Source organism: Lynx rufus, unplaced genomic scaffold (genome assembly GCF_022079265.1).
Source record: "Lynx rufus isolate CCGP_SWC_20201006 ecotype Redwood Valley unplaced genomic scaffold, mLynRuf1.p SCAF_1, whole genome shotgun sequence".
Classification (NCBI taxonomy): Eukaryota; Metazoa; Chordata; class Mammalia; order Carnivora; family Felidae; genus Lynx; species Lynx rufus.
Window position 1 is genome coordinate 213,332,447 of NW_025814823.1, and position 19,323 is coordinate 213,351,769.

At 41.6% G+C, this 19,323-nt stretch overlaps 1 protein-coding gene across 2 annotated transcripts in view; it reads right to left on the reverse strand.

Annotated features, from left to right (window-relative positions):
- Positions 1–11,828: 11,828 nt before the first annotated feature.
- NPR3 (natriuretic peptide receptor 3) overlaps positions 11,829–19,323 on the reverse strand; it is a 71,541-nt gene continuing 64,046 nt past the window's right edge. The window contains exons 5-8 of one of the 2 annotated variants that reach the window (XM_047074201.1): positions 16,469–16,563; positions 14,962–15,097; positions 12,978–13,062; positions 11,829–11,940 (exon numbers count right to left, since the gene is read on the reverse strand). In XM_047074201.1, the coding sequence (XP_046930157.1) occupies positions 11,829–11,940; positions 12,978–13,062; positions 14,962–15,097; positions 16,469–16,563 (428 nt within the window). Of the gene's footprint in view, positions 11,941–12,977; positions 13,066–14,961; positions 15,098–16,468; positions 16,564–19,323 lie in introns of both variants that reach the window. The other variant, XM_047074195.1, reaches the window with a different exon arrangement.

The following is a 19,323-nucleotide window of genomic DNA, read 5'->3' on the forward strand; positions in this document are numbered from 1 at the left end:
ATAGAGTAAGAAAAAAATGTTTCAGCATGATCGTTTGCAAGTGTATTGTTGCATTATTATCACTATCACTATTGTTATTATAATAAACCGATAATTAGTGCTCTGTTTCACTATAGGAGCTGCCTGTAAATGTAACTAAAAGTTTAACACTGGAGGCTGGTTTTAAGAAACAGTTATGAAAACCTTTGAAGGAAAGAGCAGAGGCATGAGATGTCTATTTTGCCAGTAGTTTTGGTTTAAAAATAGCCTGTTAATCACTCAACTAGTCAGAATGTGAGAGATCTCTCAAGGACGACAAAGATAAACTATTAGGAATCTGGGGTGGACACAGGTTTGTGTGGCCTCTAATAGAATCAGCGAGCAAAGATTTACTAAACAGATGGATATCTCTAAGACACTGAGATACAACAAGGGGGAAGCGTGGCCCAGGATCTATTCTCAGGTTACAGTGAATAAACAAGCAGACATTATGTAATCCCATCAGACAACAGACTAATGTCTCCAGACTGATAGATTTCATAATTTCAACTATCATTTACCAATGTTTAATTCTGTCAAGTAAAGACATAAAAGCGGGGGGTGGGGGGACCACTGTTATCACTACCATTTGATGATAGAAAAGGTATTCTCACAGCTCAGACACAAAATCATAGTTGTAATCTCACGGGGAAAAAAAAGCCAAAGCTTTATATATTCAGTCAATTAGTGTTTATGAACATTTCCCTATTATTGTCCTTGTTTTTCTTATTAAAGCACAAACTGCTAATGCTTCCTGGACAGACAACCATCCTGAAGATGTGACATGGAAACCTCTGAGCAGCAGTCCTAAATTCTGCTGTAAAGGTAGCATCTTTTTCTTATCATCACGATCAATGTCTGATAGGGCAGTATGCGACAGAAGATTAAAGGTGAGAGGGTCTTTGAGGGTCATCTAGGTATACTTAGGGTGTGAACAACACTAATCTCATGTTGTTACTGTGGCCACTGCCGTATTTCACACCCTGGTTTTGTCATCTCCTGGCTGGGTGACCAGGGCAAGGTGTAAGACTCTGTCTCAGAGATGATCGCAGTGCCTGCCTCACAGGGCTGTGGCAGGGACTGCATGAGATAGTTTAGCCCTGGAGGGTCCTGGGAAGTTTGATGCCACCAGTGTGAGCCATCATTGCTTCTCTCTGCTGGGAACCTCCCACCCACAACGTTGTGCACACCTCAGGGTCCTCATCTATGAAATGAAGTTAAGGAGTAGATAGAATCTACCACACACAAGGTCACATACAAGAAAGATCCCAGGGCCACAGTTATGGGCCAATCTTGACACTAGGAGCCCAAGAACTTGAGGTGCTAAAATAGTAGCAACCCCATTTGTTGACCTGCCACTGCATATCAGGAACCACTTGAACCCTTCAAATGACTTATTATTCTCCTAATTGTACCAAGGGGCAAACTGAGGCAAACAAAGGCCTGTGGTTTGCTGAGACCCCCACAGTTAGTTTACAAAAACACAGAGATTTAAGCAGGCCATTTGAGAAAATCTAAGTTTTAACAAAATTTCACAAAACAGAAACATCATGGAGTATTAACGTTACAAAAACTATACAGAGTTTCTTTGGGTAATAATTCCCCTGGTGCAGGAAATGTTTTATTTTGGAATACTTAGTACTTGACAAAGAAGATAAAAGGAAAGAAAAGTTTCAGGGAATTCTTTGAAGACCAGCAGTGTGGAAGTTATAATGTTAAAAGGATAAATAAGGTGGCGACTGAAGAGATGGGACAAAGCTACAAGGTTGTTCAAAACAGACAGAGTGCAAGCCCCAAAACCTGATGTAAATTAGTGAAGAACGCTGGATGTAAAAACACTGGGAGTGGAGGGCTCCCAGCAAATTAGAGAGTATTTGCCCCATCAAAGGCATTAAAATTCCTTTTTTTTCTTTCTGCAAACACTAGCTGTCCAAACAGAATGCATCTGCAGAGACTCCAATCATAATCACTGAGACAATAAATGCCCCAGAATGAGGGAGAGCTCACCTGAAGCCAGGGTGGCCGGGGAGGTCTGCAGAGCAGCAGGTATGAACCATCGGGTGAAAAACAGACCCGACTAGAAAGCCAAAGGTTTTCCCGGCAGGAGGAGCAAAAGGGATAAAAAGTTGCAGTCAGGAAAGTGTGAGGAATGTTTTGTGTGTGACAAGGAAATCAGTTTGAGGAAGTCAAATTCAGCACAATTTGAACCTAAGGACTTGCCACTAGTAAGACAGTAAAGCCAGACTGAGGGCGTAGGGCTGTGAATACCAGAGGCAGGTGTGGAATCTGATGGGGAAGAGGGGAGCTCATTAGAGGTTACTGAGCAAGACAGTGACATTGTCAAAGCAGCATCTTAGGAAGACCGACATGGCGGCAGTGAAAAGAAGGAGGAAAAGAGGGGGGTTGAGGAGTTGGGAGGCTGCTCTCCACTACTTTGAGGCTGAGGTGATAAAGGCCTTGTTTGGTGGCAGAGAAGATGGACAGGGAGAGATGGATGAGAATCTGGATGTGAAAGGTGATAAAAAGGAAGCCAGGTCTACTTACAGAAGATGAAAAATGACCACTCTACTGGACTAAGTGGTTTGGCATGGTCATTGTCTAGAAACAGCAGCCTGACTTCAAACCCCAGCTCTGCTACTTGGTAGCTGGGAGGACTTGGGCAAGTTACTTAACCTTTCTGTGCCTCCATTTACACACTTTTAAAGTGACCGTAGTCGAACTTCATAAGAGTGACACATGGATAGTGTGTCATAGGAACTTCATAGGAGTGACACTGACACATTGTTCAGAAAATGAACCTATTTAAGGTGCTTAGCCCATTTATGGTGCTTAACCCATTTAAGGTGCGTAGGTCTCTTGGCATGCAAAGAGCTCTCAATAGCTCACTACTGTTACTGAACTGAGAAGGGCACACACTCTTGCTCATTCTTCATTAAATACTGAGAACAGTCATGAGGAGTATACAGTTAAGACACCAGGTGACAAGTTTCATTTAGTTAGTCTTTTGTTGGATTTTTTCCTAAAAGCATAAAATACCTTTGACACCACCCAGGACGCTCCTGCTGGAGGAGCACAGATCTCTCCTGCATAGCTGGTTCTTTTTCAAACCCTCCATGGAGAGCACCCAGCACTGGCCACCACACTACAGGATAAGGAGGGGGTGACACAGCCTGGAATGCAGTCTCCCAGACCTGTCTTACTTGACCCTCATTCTGAACTATCGGAGGCCCTTCTGGAAGAGACGTGTTGTCTCTATTCTGGTCTCTGGGGTCCCTGGGCCTGGGAGGTACCCCTATAGATATTAGGAACTTCAGGGCTTTGATGCAATCATCTTCTACCAGCCTGCCTGATGCCTGGTCTCTCTTGGCCCACTAGAGTAGCAGTGGAATAAGAATCCCTTTTGTCTACACTATGCAATCTCCCCACCCACCCACTAACACCTTTATGAGGTGCTGCAAAATCCCAGAATTCCCAGGAGAGACTTGGACTGAGGTCAGGCACTGGTGGGAAAGATGTTCTTTGGGACCCATGAGGGTCTTTTATATTGGGGGGAGGGCAGGCATTGCTCTGACAGATGACAGCTGCTAGCATGATGACAGCTGCTAGCAGGGTAATGATGTCCAGGGAGCAGTTCTTAGGGATGCTAGGTTCTTCAGTTCTTAGAGGTTCTGATAAGCCAGGGCAAGAAAGCAGGTGTGTGACAGTGCTGATGCACTAGGCCAGCAGGTACCTCCACCCCGAGGAGAAAGCAGATTTGAATGAAACTTCTCTGGCCCTCTGAGGGCTGTCACTGGCCCACACTGGCCCTTGTCTGGCCCCTTTGGATGGGGGCCAATGTACAGAAGAGGGACCTCTTCCTCCTTACTGTCATCTCTTCCTACAGCAGGGCAGGGCTACTTGTCACCAAGCCAAATTGTCTTGAAAGGCCTCAAAAATGACAAGCTGGGGGCTTTGTCCCCTTATCCAGGGCAACAGGAGAGTATCATAATTGTCCTACTGAATGCTTCACTCTATGCCAGGCAGGGTTCTAAGTTTGAAGCCTTCACAGCAGTTGTGAGGTTGGGACTATGACAATCCCACTCACCACAGGGTGCAAGTCACAAGAATGGAGCCGGGTTATAACCTGGCTCCAACAGTGTCCTCATCTATGAAATGGGAATGATAGAGCTTCAGCAGCTAACGATGCTCAGGGATGCACAAAGCCTGCAAATGGAATTCTTTTCCTTACTTCTAGTTTGGTGTTAATAGATGATTTTTTAAATTGCTATTCTTTAAAAAAAAAAAAAACAGCCATTGGTACCTCTCCTATTAGTAGCCCTATTTCTGTCAACTCCAGAAGCCCATGATTTAGCATTAGGGAAGGAGTGTGGTACTAAATCAATGGTGTTTGGAGCTCCGTAGAGCTCCTCTGGGGAACATAGCCCCCACTAGCCACAGTGATGAAGCATATTTGGCCATTCGTGGGATGTTGCGTATGCATGAAGAAGTTCAGAGAGGGATGAGGAGGTAATACACATCCTTCTTGAAGGCCCAGGTCCCCAGGGTGGTCCCCAGGGTGATATGGGAAAGCACTAGGAATACTCTGTACATTATGGACTGAATATTTGTATTCCCCCTAAAATTCATATGTTGAAGTTCAAATCCCCCAGTGCAGCTCTATTTGGAAATGAGGTCACAAGGGTGGGGGTCTGATCTAATAGGATTAGTGTCCTTATAAGAAGAGACACCAGAGAGGCGCCTGGGTGGCTCGGTCGGTTAAGCACCTGACTTCGGCTCAGGTCGTGATCTCATGGTTCATGGGTTCGAGCCCCACATTGGGTTCTGTGCTAACAGCTCAGAGCCTGGAGCCTATTTCAGATTCTGTGTCTCCCTCTCTCTCTGCCCCTCCCTCGCTCACACTCTGTCTCTGTCTCAAAAATAAACATTAAAAAATAATTTAAAAAAGAAGAGACATGAGAGAGTCCCTCTCCCTCTCTACTTGTCTACCTCTCTCTCTATTTCTATCTCTATCATTGCATTACCTGCCCCACACACACCCATTTCTGGGATTGGTAAGTAATAAATGTGACTTTACTTCCTCTCTGTGAGTGTATTGAAACTGTGCCTTCAATCAAAATAACCCCAGGGTTCTTACTTCCCCAAAGTGCGAGCTCTGATGCTAAGGGAGCTAGCTGCCAACCCTGTGTAGGTGCCTTGTGCCTCCTCATTCATCAGATCAGATTCTGCATGTTGTCAATTCAGTACACTAGCTCCAGCTTCCCAACATTTCTATCTGCCTATCTCCCTGTGCACACATGCACCCAGGAAAGGACATGTGAGGATACGGCAAGAAGACGGCCATCTATAAGCGAGAAGCCCTCGCCAGGAACCAAACTGGGAGACATCTTGATCTTGGCCTTGCAGCCTCCATAACTGTGAGAAATAAATTTGTTGGTTCAGACCCCCAGTCTTTGGTATTTTTGGTATGACAGCCTGAGTGGACTAAGACAGCCTATGTTTCCTGGAGGTTTCCTGGCCCCACCCTTCATTTCTGGCTTGCCCTTCCACACCCTTCCCCCAGCCCCCACTCCAACCTCCAGCCCAGAATCAGCATCCGGCTCAGAATCCTCTCAAACACAAGCCGCCAGTATGAGTGGCATCCGTGGTGCTGTCAGGGGACTCCATGGCAGTGGTAGGAGCAGGAAGACCAGGGAAATCGCTATGTGGTGCTCTGGCTTAAAACAAACCATAAGTAATCTTCCAGGTAATGAAGCAGCTTTTTACAACCTTGAGGAAACTAGAGATGCTTAAATCTCATCAGTCTAATGAGTACACCAGAACCTGAAGAACTCTCTAGTGACAAAACTGACTTGGGATCTCTTCAAACTGGGCAATAGGAGTCAGTGAGGCCAACTGTGTAGCTGTGCAGTGTTCTCAAGCTGTAGAGATGCAGGTAATAGGATTTCTGAAGGGTTCTTCCCTTACCCTCCAATTCAAGGTTCACCACTCATTATAATATATTGTTTTCTTAGGGCACCTGGGTGGCTTAGTTGGTTGAGCATCCAACTCTTGATTTTGGCTTGGGTCATGATCCCTGTGTTGTGGGATCAAGCCCTGTGTCAGGCTGCACGCTGAGCATGGAGACTTCTTGGGACACTCTCTCCCTCTGCCCCTCTCCCCGACTCATGCTATCTCTCTTTCTATATATAATAAAATATAAAAAAGTAAAATAATAGTAATTTTTTTTCTTATTTCTATAAATTTCCCTTTGCTGGGCAGAAATTCTTGAGTTCTTTCATGGGTACCATTCAAGCAGTACAATTCATCACATCTACTAATTAATCTTTACTTAAACTCACCCTAGGAAAACAAAGTCCCCAGAGAATATGGATATGTGCAGTGTATGTTGGTTGAATTATAAGCAGGAAAAAGTTTCTGTGGGATGTATTTTTAATGAGAACACCATTGTTATAGTGTGAGCATGTGGCATTCTTGCTTAATAGAAACATTTACAAGAACATACATATTTATATCCAAACACCAAATGAAGTAGATACTTTAAATGACCAGTCTGCACCAGAAATAAAAATATATTATACAAAACAGGGGTTATATCCACAGTCATTAACTTTCATTTTCCACACAAAACAATAAATTAAATCACATTATATGCAGATAGTTCTACTTACATTAGAATAATAAATTGTATGTAGCTTGTGCAGCTCTTATTTTACTTTTCTACCATCCTCATGGTAGATTTATATTGGTTGGTAGTCCTATATTTAAGATAACAATGAGTAATAAATGGCCCAGAAGACAAGGGCTATAAAGCAATCCTCCACAGTGTCTGTTCCATGTCCTCTTGGTTTCAACCATTCACCACACACAGGACACAAAGCTCAGGTTCCCAGGACCCAGCAAAAAGGTCTGCAAACTCACAGCATCTGCATGTTATTGGGAGCGCCTTATCACTGTCTTATAAGTAAGACACACCACACTGAACTTTGTCAGATGTCGGCATTAAATAATAGAGTATCTGGTTTTGAAATCCAAATTTTCCTCTTTCTCAACATTTTCTGCCCAGTTATTGTATGACAGCTTTGTTCCCCTAGCAAACAAAATTTGGTAGTCTATGTTATTATTTACACCCTTGGTGGAAGGGCCCTTTATTCCTGTGCATAAAATTTAGATCTTTAAACACGTGAATCAAAGCAACAGCATCTTTGCTAACTCTTAATTTTGCTTGTTCAAATCTTTCCCCTAGAAATCATTCCACACCTTATACATCAAAGAGCTATTATAACATACAGATTTTTACTTCCGAGACTCAGCTCCCATTGAAACCCTTTCACCGTGTTTGAAGTAGTTTACAACATGAACATTAACAGCATCAGCTGGTTTAGAATTGCTTTCCCTTTGGTATGAATTAACGTTAGTGGTTAATGAAAAATTTGAACAAACTCCAATCCAGCACCCTTTGAAAGTCATTTTAATCCTAGAGTCTAGCTGTGGGATATGCCTGCAAGAGACATTTGTGAGATCTACATGCTGAAAACCAAAGCCAGGGTTGTTGGAATATACGCACATCACAGGCTTGAACTGCCCCGAGAGCATGTGTGGTCAAGTCAGCATAGGGTTCTGATCCAAAGCCAGCTACATTCTTACAGGCAGCACTGTTTTCTCTTCTTTCCCTCTGAGGAAGTGCAGAGGTCCTACTCAAGTCTCTACCTGCATGGGCAAGATGCCGATGCATCTTTGGAGCCATGATGGATGGTGGAGGGGTGGGCAGAGGGAGTAGGGGAGAAAGGGGTGGTAAAGACAGTGGCAGCTTGCAATGCCACCCTCTTCTGTTTCTTTCGGAGGATCAGACTCTTGACTTTTCTTGCTGGGTGTGTCCCAAGCTTCTTGCTGAGTCTGGCTATTGAAGATGGGCTAAACTACTGGGTATTCTGTAGTTTAAAGATCAACTGAAAAGGAAACAGATCCTTCTGAACAGCACCTTCTCATTTTCTATGCTTTGCACTGCCCCCAAAACATATTCCATGTTTTCAGACAGTTTCAGTTTGTTCCAGTGAAGAAGAAATTCAGCCCATTTTCAGCTTCTCCATGAAGCACTAACCAACAGGGCATAACTAAACAAAACCCATGAAATACAGATCGAGAGGCCTGATTTTGGTTGGTGTTTGGCTTTATCCTGTATCCACTCAGGATCTGGGTTCTTTGTGTCCCAAGAAACATAGGTCCGCATTCCTTTCAATTTATAAACACCCCCTTAATACTGGTGGTATAATATTTTACTTGGCGTCCTAAACAGACTTCCACAAATAGCCCAGTATACTCACTCACAAGAAGGTGGTGATGCCACGGAAACGACTTTCTGAATTGTCACTGTATGAGGTCTATACAATAGCTTTAATTTCCCTGCCAATGGCATATCTTACACTTCCAAAATCAGTACCAACCAGAAGGAAAGTGGTAAATTAGGGAAAAGGGGGACACAGGTACCTGGAATAAGCTAACTCTAGAAGCCTGTGAGTAAAGTAAAAATCTGAATTTTAGAGAAGAGGAGAAACGGGCATTATCTTTCCATGCCTTTCTCTTCTCCCTCCACTAAATATAGCATCTGAAATGTAAAAAAAAAAAAAAATAATAATAACCGAACTATTTTAAAGCCTATGGAACCATGTATGTAGTTCAGGAAAGGGACAAGCTGACAGTTCGGAGAAATGTAATGCTGTAGGGGCTTCCTCATGGAATCTGTGATCAGCCTGGGGGAAAATATGCACTCTATACAGAAATTTCTTTCTGGATAGAAATGATCATCTGGAGAAGGCTTTTATTTTTGAGTCCAGGGGGGGAAAAATCCCTAAGAAGGTGACAATGATGACCATAAAACCTATACTTATTTCCAACACCATAAGTATATACAGAAAGTATATACTCATTCTGACCTATATAAACATCAGCTTGTTTGTCCGGATGAAAAATACTGATGAAGTTTCCCTTTTGAAATCTGAACACCCTAGATTTCAGGGTAAAAATTTATAGGGTGATTTAAGAACTAAAGCCTTACTCATTTTACTGTATGATATGTGGCTTCTGGTGGAGTATGAATGACTAGTTGTCAAAGGTGCTGTTTAGCACTTAGGAACTTAAATCCCAAATTATAATTTCCAGAGGTCTTAACCCAGGGTAAGCTTGGGCCAAACATCTATACTTTTAGCAAAGTTTTCCAACGTAATAGAGTTTTCAAAACTTAACAGAGTTTTGGTAACACATGGATGATTTCAAGGAGGAAAGAAGTGAAACCAGACATGTAAAGAAGCAATCAGAACTGCTTTAAGATTGGAAGAGAATGGCATGCACATACGAGAAACCTCATGATTTGTTCCGCCACATTTAAAAGACTCAAAATCTCAATTCTACCATTTTATCTGGATGTAAAATATTAAGTTTAGAACTATTCTACTACTTGAAGTAGAAATAAAAGATATTTGCTTTAAAAATGTTAGAGTTAATGGGCCCCTATATAAATTCCAGAAAGGTTAGAAACATTTATACCCAAAGACTACAACCAGGTAGAGTGATTTTTCCCCTGTAATAAGCACATAGGCTTGAAATTTAATTTTTTTTTACGAACACGAGATGGTATAAAATGAATATCTCTAAAATACATTGAAAATATCATTGAAAAATAAAAATTAGAGAGAAATAAGCTCTCAATTCACGAAAATAAGATAGACGCAAACCTTCCATTATGTTTTCACTTTAAGGAGTCCTGAGCTGTTAAATGTTTTGCTTTTCTAGATTATACCTCCCAAACTCTCTTCGTACATTGGAATTTCTGGAGCTTGCATTTCTTGCCTTCTTTTTCCATCTTTTTTTGAAGTCAGCACTTTTTCCTTCACATCCACTATGGAGAACTACAGTATAGTCATTTCGGTTGATCATAGCTCATTCTGTTATGTGCTCTCCAGCTGCCTGAATCCTATTTTTTAAACGTGGAGGGAAAATATGCCTTATACAGAAATAATTCATTCACTGAAATAATCCATTGGCCGGTTGAAGTAGGAGTGACAGAGGCAGACTCCTCCTGGGAAGCAACCTCAGGCCAGCTTCCAAGACACACAGCTTTCACTCTCTCCGCCTCCACTATTACCTGTGTCAACTACGACCTCCATCACTACCAAGGAATTATTCTAATTCCTCTATTTTCCTCTCTATACATGGTCTTTTATAGTCATTAAGATAATTTTTAAAACTATTTTCCAGATGTTCAAAATGTTATTGAGGAAAGCCCCTAGTGACATAATTACAAGATAGTACACTAATCTGGCAACTTCCTATTCTTCTCTCACTGTTTTCTCCATAAATTATAAGCAAAAATGGCAACCTGAGTTTAAACCTCTGTGCAGAGTATTGGGTGCAAAGTAGGTATTCAGCAAATACCTATTCAACTCTGTTCAAATCCCTTACATATACACCCATAACCCACCATTACACGGGTTATTAGCGGATGACTATTAAGCTTTGTGGAATCAACTAAAAAGGAATATAAAAGCTATGTAGATTCCCTCTTTTAACCAAAACATCACTGAATTTTAGTAAAACGTCATGTGTGCATTTTTTAAATTTATCATCTCTGCTTACTGTTAAATTCTAATACTCTTTATAAAGTTGTTCTTGAGGGAAAAGGCTGCCTTAAACCATACTTAATTCCAATAAATTCCACCCTTTATCTTGAAACTCATCATTTGACCAGAACTGGAAGAGGTCCATCCTGAAAATAACTTGCATTTAAAACAGGTAAATTGTTGTTGTATGGAAACCAATTTGACAATAAATTTCATATTAAAAAAATAATAATAATAATAAAATAAAACAGGTAAATTGTTATACTCCTGTAGAGTCTGTGATCTGAATACAATTCTAGGTCTCTGTAATTAAAGCAGCAATTGGCATTTGGCTATAACCAAGGGCAAGAGGGAAACAGAGAAAAAGAGAAGCATCTTTCATCATCGTTGTTTTGTGGTACACTTTACCCATGCTTTTAAAATATAAGTGAAATTCAATCTTCAAAATGAAAAAATAGACACATTTTCTAATAGCAAAATATAAGATTAAAAATACCTAAAAATAAAATGTTAGTGTGAAATAGGGTTTTTTTACATTAAAAAATGAAACATTTTAGATTTGCCTTTCTTATATAAATCCTCTTATTAATAGTTACAACTTTCCAGAATAGCTTTTATGAGACACTGAAGGAGACAGGCAGGAAATCCTTTTTCAAGATATGACATCAGGACCTGAATATATACATTGGACAGAGCATTCCTCAACCTCAAATCCATCCAGCAGCACTAGAAAAAGGAATGCTGTATTTCCAACCTTGAGATTTTTCATTACATTTTCTTCTTTTTGGATGTTAAATTCTTTCCAAGAATATTCTACTTTAAAAATGATTTTATTCTAGCTATAAAACATTTCATTTAAGAAAACCACACGTTGTAGCCTTATGTGAAATGTCCCCAAAAGCCATCAAGATATGGAGACATCGCATTTTCAAAACATAAATCTAATCATAGGCCCTGAAACAGTATGACTATTTAAACAGAGTGATGTTATATTCTCATATTTGCTTGTCATGAGATGAAAGGCCAGGAGGCATATGGTGATTAATAATAGTTCCTGAGCTTCTAAAGAAATTATACAACAAAATGACTAACTGCTTAAAAGAATGAGTTCTTCAAGAGCGCCCCTTCTGTTCCGTTGATGTCTTTCATCCCATCTATCTCCTTAAAGAATCTCAGGGCAAAAGAAAAGGCTTTCTTTTAAGCCACTGAAAAATGGGATCTGATGGAATCTTCCCGTAACTCTCGATGTTTTCCAACATTACTTTCTTCTTGCTGGCTTCTCCTCTCAATGGTTATTCTGTATTTCTTCCTGGGTAAAGGGAAAGTGAATGCAGTAATAAAACCTCAGTTGGCTACAAAATACTATGGTTTCTCTTACAAAGAATGCCCTCAAGGGACATCTGGGTTTGGGTTGATAAATGAGAAGTGACAGAATATGAAACCCTGGTCAGAGATTAAAGCTGTGTGCCCCAAGGCATTATGCACTTCTTCAAGGAGGAAAATTGGCATGCTTTCTGAAATGCCATAGAACAAACCTCCCCCTTTTTCCCTGGGTGCCTTGTGGGTTAAGTCTTGTCTGTTCTGCCACAGAAGCTCTCCCTAACTCCCAGGATGTGCCCTAGATAAAGATCAGACTAAGTATACTGTGACCAAAGGAACAGGAATACAATTGTTCCCACAAAGAATCACATACACCCAGAGTTAAATTTCCATACAGAAATGAAGAAATCTTGGTCTAATGACATGAGAATAAGCCACAAACTCAATCACCAAAGATTACAAAGGAATGAATCGCCCTCATCATTTGGGACTATCAGTATCTTGAACACACATAAATATTACAAGTTTACAAGCTTTGGGGCTTAACCACAGTGATAATTAAGCACATGGATTCTCCAAACTGAGCACACACCAGCCTGAGAATGTAGATTAAGGGCCACCTCCTCCTCTTCAGAAGGTGAACTCAGACACCTATTTCTGAATTGGAGGAAGCTTAAGAATAGGTAAGTTGTTTCTCCTTTGTCTACATTCCCTCTCTACTTACACATTTGGTGGGTAGTAGGAATTTGTGCCAGAATATTTGTGATCAAAGGATAGCAGTGGCTCTGTGGCCGACAGGGGGGATGTAACAGAAAGCCTGACCCGCTACCCAGTATGCTAACCCACTGACCACCAAACCACCAGGGTCACAAAGACCATCACAGAAGAACTGCTTAGTTCTTTTAACCACCATGCTTTGGGGGTAAGAGCAAGATATAGACAAGTCATAGGGAGGACTGTGCAAAGGCAAGTGACAAGGGCAATAAAGGAGAGTGAATTTTAAAACTTGATAAAAACAGTTCTCACCTGAAAAAGTAGAAGGCCATTAACAAACCAGCTCCTAGTAAGGCCCCCACAACAATTCCTGTCACTGCCGATTCTTCTAGACCACCTGCTTAAAAAATAAACATAGATAATCAGAGTTCATTTTGAGAAACAGAAATGTCTCAAGTTTCATTCACTGGAAGGTGTATCTCAATTTCCCACTTGAGGCAAATTTTCCCTTTTTTTAAGAAAGATTTTCTAGGGGATCCTGCACCTTCATTTGTTTGCTAAGCGCAAAGCTTCAGAAGCATTTAAGAAAGGACCAGATGGACGAACATACCACTCGAAGAGAGTGAGAACAATGAGAAAAAGCAGGTTCCAAAAGTATCTGAGGAGCACAAGGACTGAAGTTTTAGACACATCCACACTGAGTTCATAGTCAGAGAAGACAACTGGACAGACCATGGGACTGACCCAGCACATCTTACTTTCACAGATGGATGATGACACTTCAAAGTGCTAGAAGATTTGGTGAAAAATGCACTGGGTTAATATTCTGTTTTTAGATGTTCTCTCACCAGAGCCAGAGTTTCATGTCAAAATGTCCTATATAGCTTTGCAAAGATGGGAATAACAACTTGAAACAATCAAATTCAGTAGTGTCCCAGTTATTATATAAACATGACAAAAAGCTAGCTTTATATAAACAGTATAGTGTCAGCCTTTAATGCATTATCTCATTTAATCCTCAGAACAGCTCTAAGAGTTGGGTGCATTTTTTTTCATTTTACATATGGGAACACTGAGGTTTAAAGAGGTAAAGGAATATTCCTAGGGTCACAAAACCAGTAAGTGACAAGGGTGGGATTTCAAACCCATGTCCAGTAACTCCAGAGAATGTTCTTAACACACTTCTGCCCTACTCCTCCCCGTAATTATTGCATATACATAAATAACATGGTTTGAAGGCTGGACCCAAAATAATAAGCATAAATACATTAGCCTAAAGTGACCAACTGGCCTGAAAGATCAATATTCACTTGGTTCTCCCTCACTAGCTTATCAAAGGGTCTCTCTAAAGCAATGATTTCCAACAGTCTCCTATTTGTAAGCTCCTTATAAGAATGTCCACTTGTGGGGTGCCTGGGTGGCTCAGTCCATTGAGTGTCCGACTTCAGCTCAGGTCATGATCTCGCATTTCATGAGTTTAAGCCCTGCATCGGGCTCTGTGCTGACAGCTCAGAGCTGGGAGCCTGCTTTGGATTCTGTGTCTCCCCCTCTCTCTGCCCCTCCCCTGCTTGTGCTCTCTCTCAAAAAATGAATAAATGTTAAAAAATTAAAAAAAAAAAAAAGAATGTCCATTTGCTGGGGCACCTGGGTGGCTCAGTCAGTTAAGCATCTGACTTTGGTTCAGGTTATGATCTCATGATTCATGGGTTCAAGCCCCACATCAGGCTCTGTGCTCTGTGTCTCCTTTTCTCTCTGCCCTTCATCCACTCATGCTCTCTCTCTCTCTCTCTCTCAAAAATAAATAAACACTAAAAAATTTTAATTAAGAATAAAAGAATGTCCACTTGCTTCTATATTTATGACAAGGCTTCTCATGAATAATATATTTTACACTTATTTGCTAATTTGCAAATTTGGGAGTGTTTAAGTCTGAGGGGTAGGAAGGTACCAACAAACTGAAGATTAGACTGAGACTTGCTACACATTTACTATTTGATCTTTTTATTTTCCCCAACTAGCAAGGCCAGATGCTAAGAGATGATACATAGTAAGAGATGGAGTAATAGGGAGAAGTCATCTAGCATTTTGGGAAAAGATGAAAGAGAAGAAAGACCTAGAAACCTCTGGTGAAGGTGGGGTGCCAGTTCGTGAACCGTTCCCCTGGGTTTTACCACATCGGAAAAAGAAAGCTGAACGTTCAGAACATGAGCTCCTAGAGAACATCTGTCTTTTAAACTTGCATAACACTGACATTAAAGATGGTGAAACACAGCACAAGTTAAGTCTCTAAACTTACATGATTTGCAAGGAGAGCTGTTTGTATGCTCCACGATTCTGGTTTCGTCTATTCTCAGTTTTAAAGGTCCCCAAGGATATTTGACATTCGGCCGCATTTCAAAACGACCTTCTTTTCCAAAGTAATCACCGATAACCTACGTAAAAGCAGAAAACATGCAAACTGAAAGGTTGAAGTTATCTGTTTCCAAAGGAGGCATAGGGTGGGCTCCCCTGTGACACTGACTATAGTGATGTGTTTTTGAGGACTTTGTAAGTCAGGATTTGTGGTCACTGATGGTGCTTTCAAAGGAGGCATAATTGAGGGAGAACTGTGGCTCCCCATGGCAGGAAAGTGGTTACACAGAAAACAATAATCTTGGAACTCATGGCTCTTCCCTCGCTCATCCGAGGAGGTGCTGCTTGACCCGTCTGCCGTCTGCCACAGAGCAGCCCACACACAGGCAGCCCTTTGTAAGGCCCCAGTTACTTTTAGGGATGTGGGAGAGAGTCAGGCATCTCATACCCAGATTAAGCCAGTCCAGGTACACAGCCTCATACCACTCAATTAGCTGGGCACATAAAGGGTCAAAAGTATCTCTTAGGAACATCCTGTTTCACCCTCCTCTGTTTGGAAGATTATTCCCTGATTTCGAGAGTTACATTCTCCTCTCTGCTGAATTTATCCCATTTGCACCCCATTTCCAAACAACTTTTTTTTCACTTGGTTCAGTTTTCTTTGATGCTCACTTCAAGGTTCACCCACGGTTCCTGGTTCAAACAGATGTTCCATCAGCTACCTGGGCCCTGATCTAGAAGTACCTTCCCACCCAGGTTCTCAGGATCTGTTTCTCTTTTTTTCCTGGGCACCAGCACACTGCTCCTGAGTGGCCTGCGACATCTCCCCCTCTGTCTTCTGAAGGAGGGCCAGCAAGCTCTCACAGCCTAGCTCATGTCATAGTAAAAAGAATTCTAGATAATCACCAAAATACAACAATCACTGGCATGTACGGAGCATGTCCCAAATACTTTAACCTCACAGCGAGCCCATAATAGACTATTACTATCCTCCCTTTACAGAGGGAGAGACTAGAATGCACATGAGACTCAGGCCACTCCAAGGGTGAAAAATCATTCAGTACATGCAGCAAGTGTCAGGTCCAGCTGGCTCTGCTCCTCCCACAAAGGCCACATATATGTGTACTAAGAGAAAAGCAGCAAGCCCTTTAGGCCAGGGTCACATCAAGTGCTATGGAAACATCAACCCTGGATGAGAGCCATCAAAGAAGCACATTTGGCCACTGGAAACAGGATTTCCCCACTCAGGATAAACATGGAACCGTTTCTTGAAATCTTCCAGGATCCCCTCAACCAGAAGGGAGCCCTCTCTACTTGGAAACTCCTAGATTTCCAGCTCATTTTTATTTGGAGGCTGCTCTGGGGACAGCTATTTGGACACCAGAACAAATGCATTCCTTGGAACCTCAACAAGCAGAAGGAGCAGCTGAGGCAGAGTCTCATTCGCTCACCTCCTGGGTGCCCGCCTCTGGGTCTGTCATTGCAATCACAGAGAAGTCCCCGTACCGGTCTCCATTGGCATCTATGGACACCTGCCCGGCAATACCTAGAGGATGAGACGGGAAGAACTCCAAGTTAGTGACTTCAAAGGCCTCTGTCTGCCAACAAAAACAAGAAAATGAATTGACAGGATTTTTTAAACAAACTCATGCCACAGGGAAGCTCATCAGACTCTGAGCATTTTTGTTGGCATTTGGAAAGACATTGTAATTTCATCTGTGTCTGCATTCCTAAATTCTTAACATTTCTCCATTTAAAAATGAAAAGAAAAAGAAATAAATGACCCTCTTTGGGGAATATGTTTAGAAAAAAAAAAAAAGATTAAGGCTAATCCTGAAAGCAGCATGCTTATTTATCCCAGAGTCTTGTATGAATTAAAAACAAACAAAAACTGCAAAGAGAGAGAGGCTGGAGGTGTGGTGCACTCCTAGACCTGTCATGAGTTCGTGTTATCACTGGCCAAACATTATAGAAGTCATTCCAGGCCCAGGACTCAGTGAATGTGCATCACTATAGGCACACTCAATGTACAGGAGAGCAGAGGGCCTGCTTCACAGGCCATGGGAGCCAAGAGCTAAAGAAGAGCTAGTCTTCACCCTACTTGTGTTCATTAATTCATTTTTATTGTGTTTTGTTTTGGGGGTGTTTTCCCAGTTTTATTGAGCTATAATTGACATACCTCACTGTATGAGTTTCAAGCATCCAGCATAAAGGTCTGACTTGGGTATATTGTGAAATGATCACTACAGTAAGTTTAGTTGACATCTGTCATCTCATATAGATACATGAAGTCACTCGTTGTTTATCCACATGAGTTCTGGGTCGTTACTAGGTGCTGAGCTGGACACATTCCCCACTCAAGACAGGGGCAGCCTGGACTAAGGATTTCACTTGTTCGCACTGGAATCTGACTGCATGTATTTTAATCCTAGCTTTCACATTCACTAGCTCTGTGACCCTGGGCAAGGACTTAGCCCTCTGGGTCTCCACCTTCAGGACTGTAAAAGAGGTACACTAGTACCTCTCAGCCAAGAGACTGTTGAGAAGATTAAATGAGGTACAACAGGTAAAACACTTCCACCACAAGTATAAAAGAAGTTAGTTGTTTTCTTCTACTGTTAGTGTGCCTGGAATACCACCACTACTGTGCCCAGAATCTGGGAGAGGGCATCTGACCATGCCCACACCACTCAGAAAAGGAGCTGGCACATCCAGTTGGAGACTCAAGGAGGATTCAGTAAAAGAGCAGATCTTTCATAGGAATACTAGTAAAATCCACGGTTTAGACAAGCAGCCATCAGGAAGTAGCAGTATTCTAAGCAGAAAGGCCAGCCTTGTTCATATTTACAAAGTCATGGAAGCTGAAAGGAACCAGAGGGACTGTGACATTCTGGGGTAGGTGGCCCATGCGTGTGGAAGGAAGCAGTGAGACGTAAGGCTGGCATAGGATGGCCAGAGCATGGAAAGCCTGAGTGCCCACACAAAGGATTTCAATTTTCTTTGGCTAGCAACAGTGGCTTAGACAGCTAATCAGTAAAAGAGAATATGTATCATTAGTTGATATTAAATGTCTATACTGTAATTTTCATTAACTAAGCAAGAGAATGCATAGGTCAGCCACATTCTAATTAACTAAGGCAATTTGTTTTCTTTCATTTTAAACTGTGTTAAAGTTCAGTGTAATTCTTAGTGTTTCTATTGATTTGATTCTCTCTGGAAGTAAAATGAATGTCTGGGAAAAGGGATCCCAAGGGAAAGTTCCATCCTCTAGTGTGGTTTGGAGAGGGCAAGTATTTGGGTTTACTGTCCTTTTGGTTATGGTTTGAGGGCCCACTGATTTTTCCAGACTTCGGTCTACTTTGCTGCAAACAGAATGGAGCTACCATTCATCTTGATTTTTTTGTCTTTCTAATATATGCCGGTTACAGAGGATACACCTATCTTAAACTTGTTTATTCTTGACAGCCTATACAATGTTTAAGTCACATATGTCATTTTTAAACATCATATTTATCTTGGGGCACCTGGGTGGCTCACTCACTCAAGCATCCGACTTCGGCTCGGTCATGATCCCGCAGTTCATGGGCTCAAGCCCGAAATCAGGCTCTGTGCTGACAGCTTGGAGCCTGGAGCCTGCTTCAGATTCTGTGTCTCCCTCTCTCTCTGCCCCTCTCCTGCTCGTGCTCAGTCTCTCTCTCTCTCAAATGTAAATAAACATTTTTTAAAATCTTTTGAAAACATCATATTTATCTCCAAACATATTGTCTATCCAAAACCATTTGTTATCCTGTTCAGAGGTGTTTATAAAGAAAGATGTGTTCTGCTAAGGGTTTTGTAGAGTATTTTATAAGACAAGGTGGCCCTAGTAATCCAAGACCTCATTACACTTTAAGCTATTACAATTCTGCCAAGAAATGGGGTGAGAACCCTCAGGTGGCCAATTAGCAAGTGAGACTTCACCTGAGAGTATTGTGTATAAGGTGAGATTGTCAAGCTGACAGCAGAATTTTCCTGTACATAAGTAATGAGACTTTCCACCCTCATTTCCATTGGCCTGTAGTGGACTTCAAGGTTTGAGCCACAGTCCTATTTACCTTGTCACTCTGACCTCTCCCACAGAGAGGAAATTCAGCTTCTTCCCAGGCCATTTATTGAGAGCCTTGAAAGACGGTCATTGGTTTCACAGTAATAAAATCCAAATTTGTCAAATAACATCCAGAGTATTTTTCCCTTAACAATTTAATGGTCACTTACAGAATGACCATTTCTCAGAGTTCTTTTGGGAGCTACCCTCAGACTGATCATT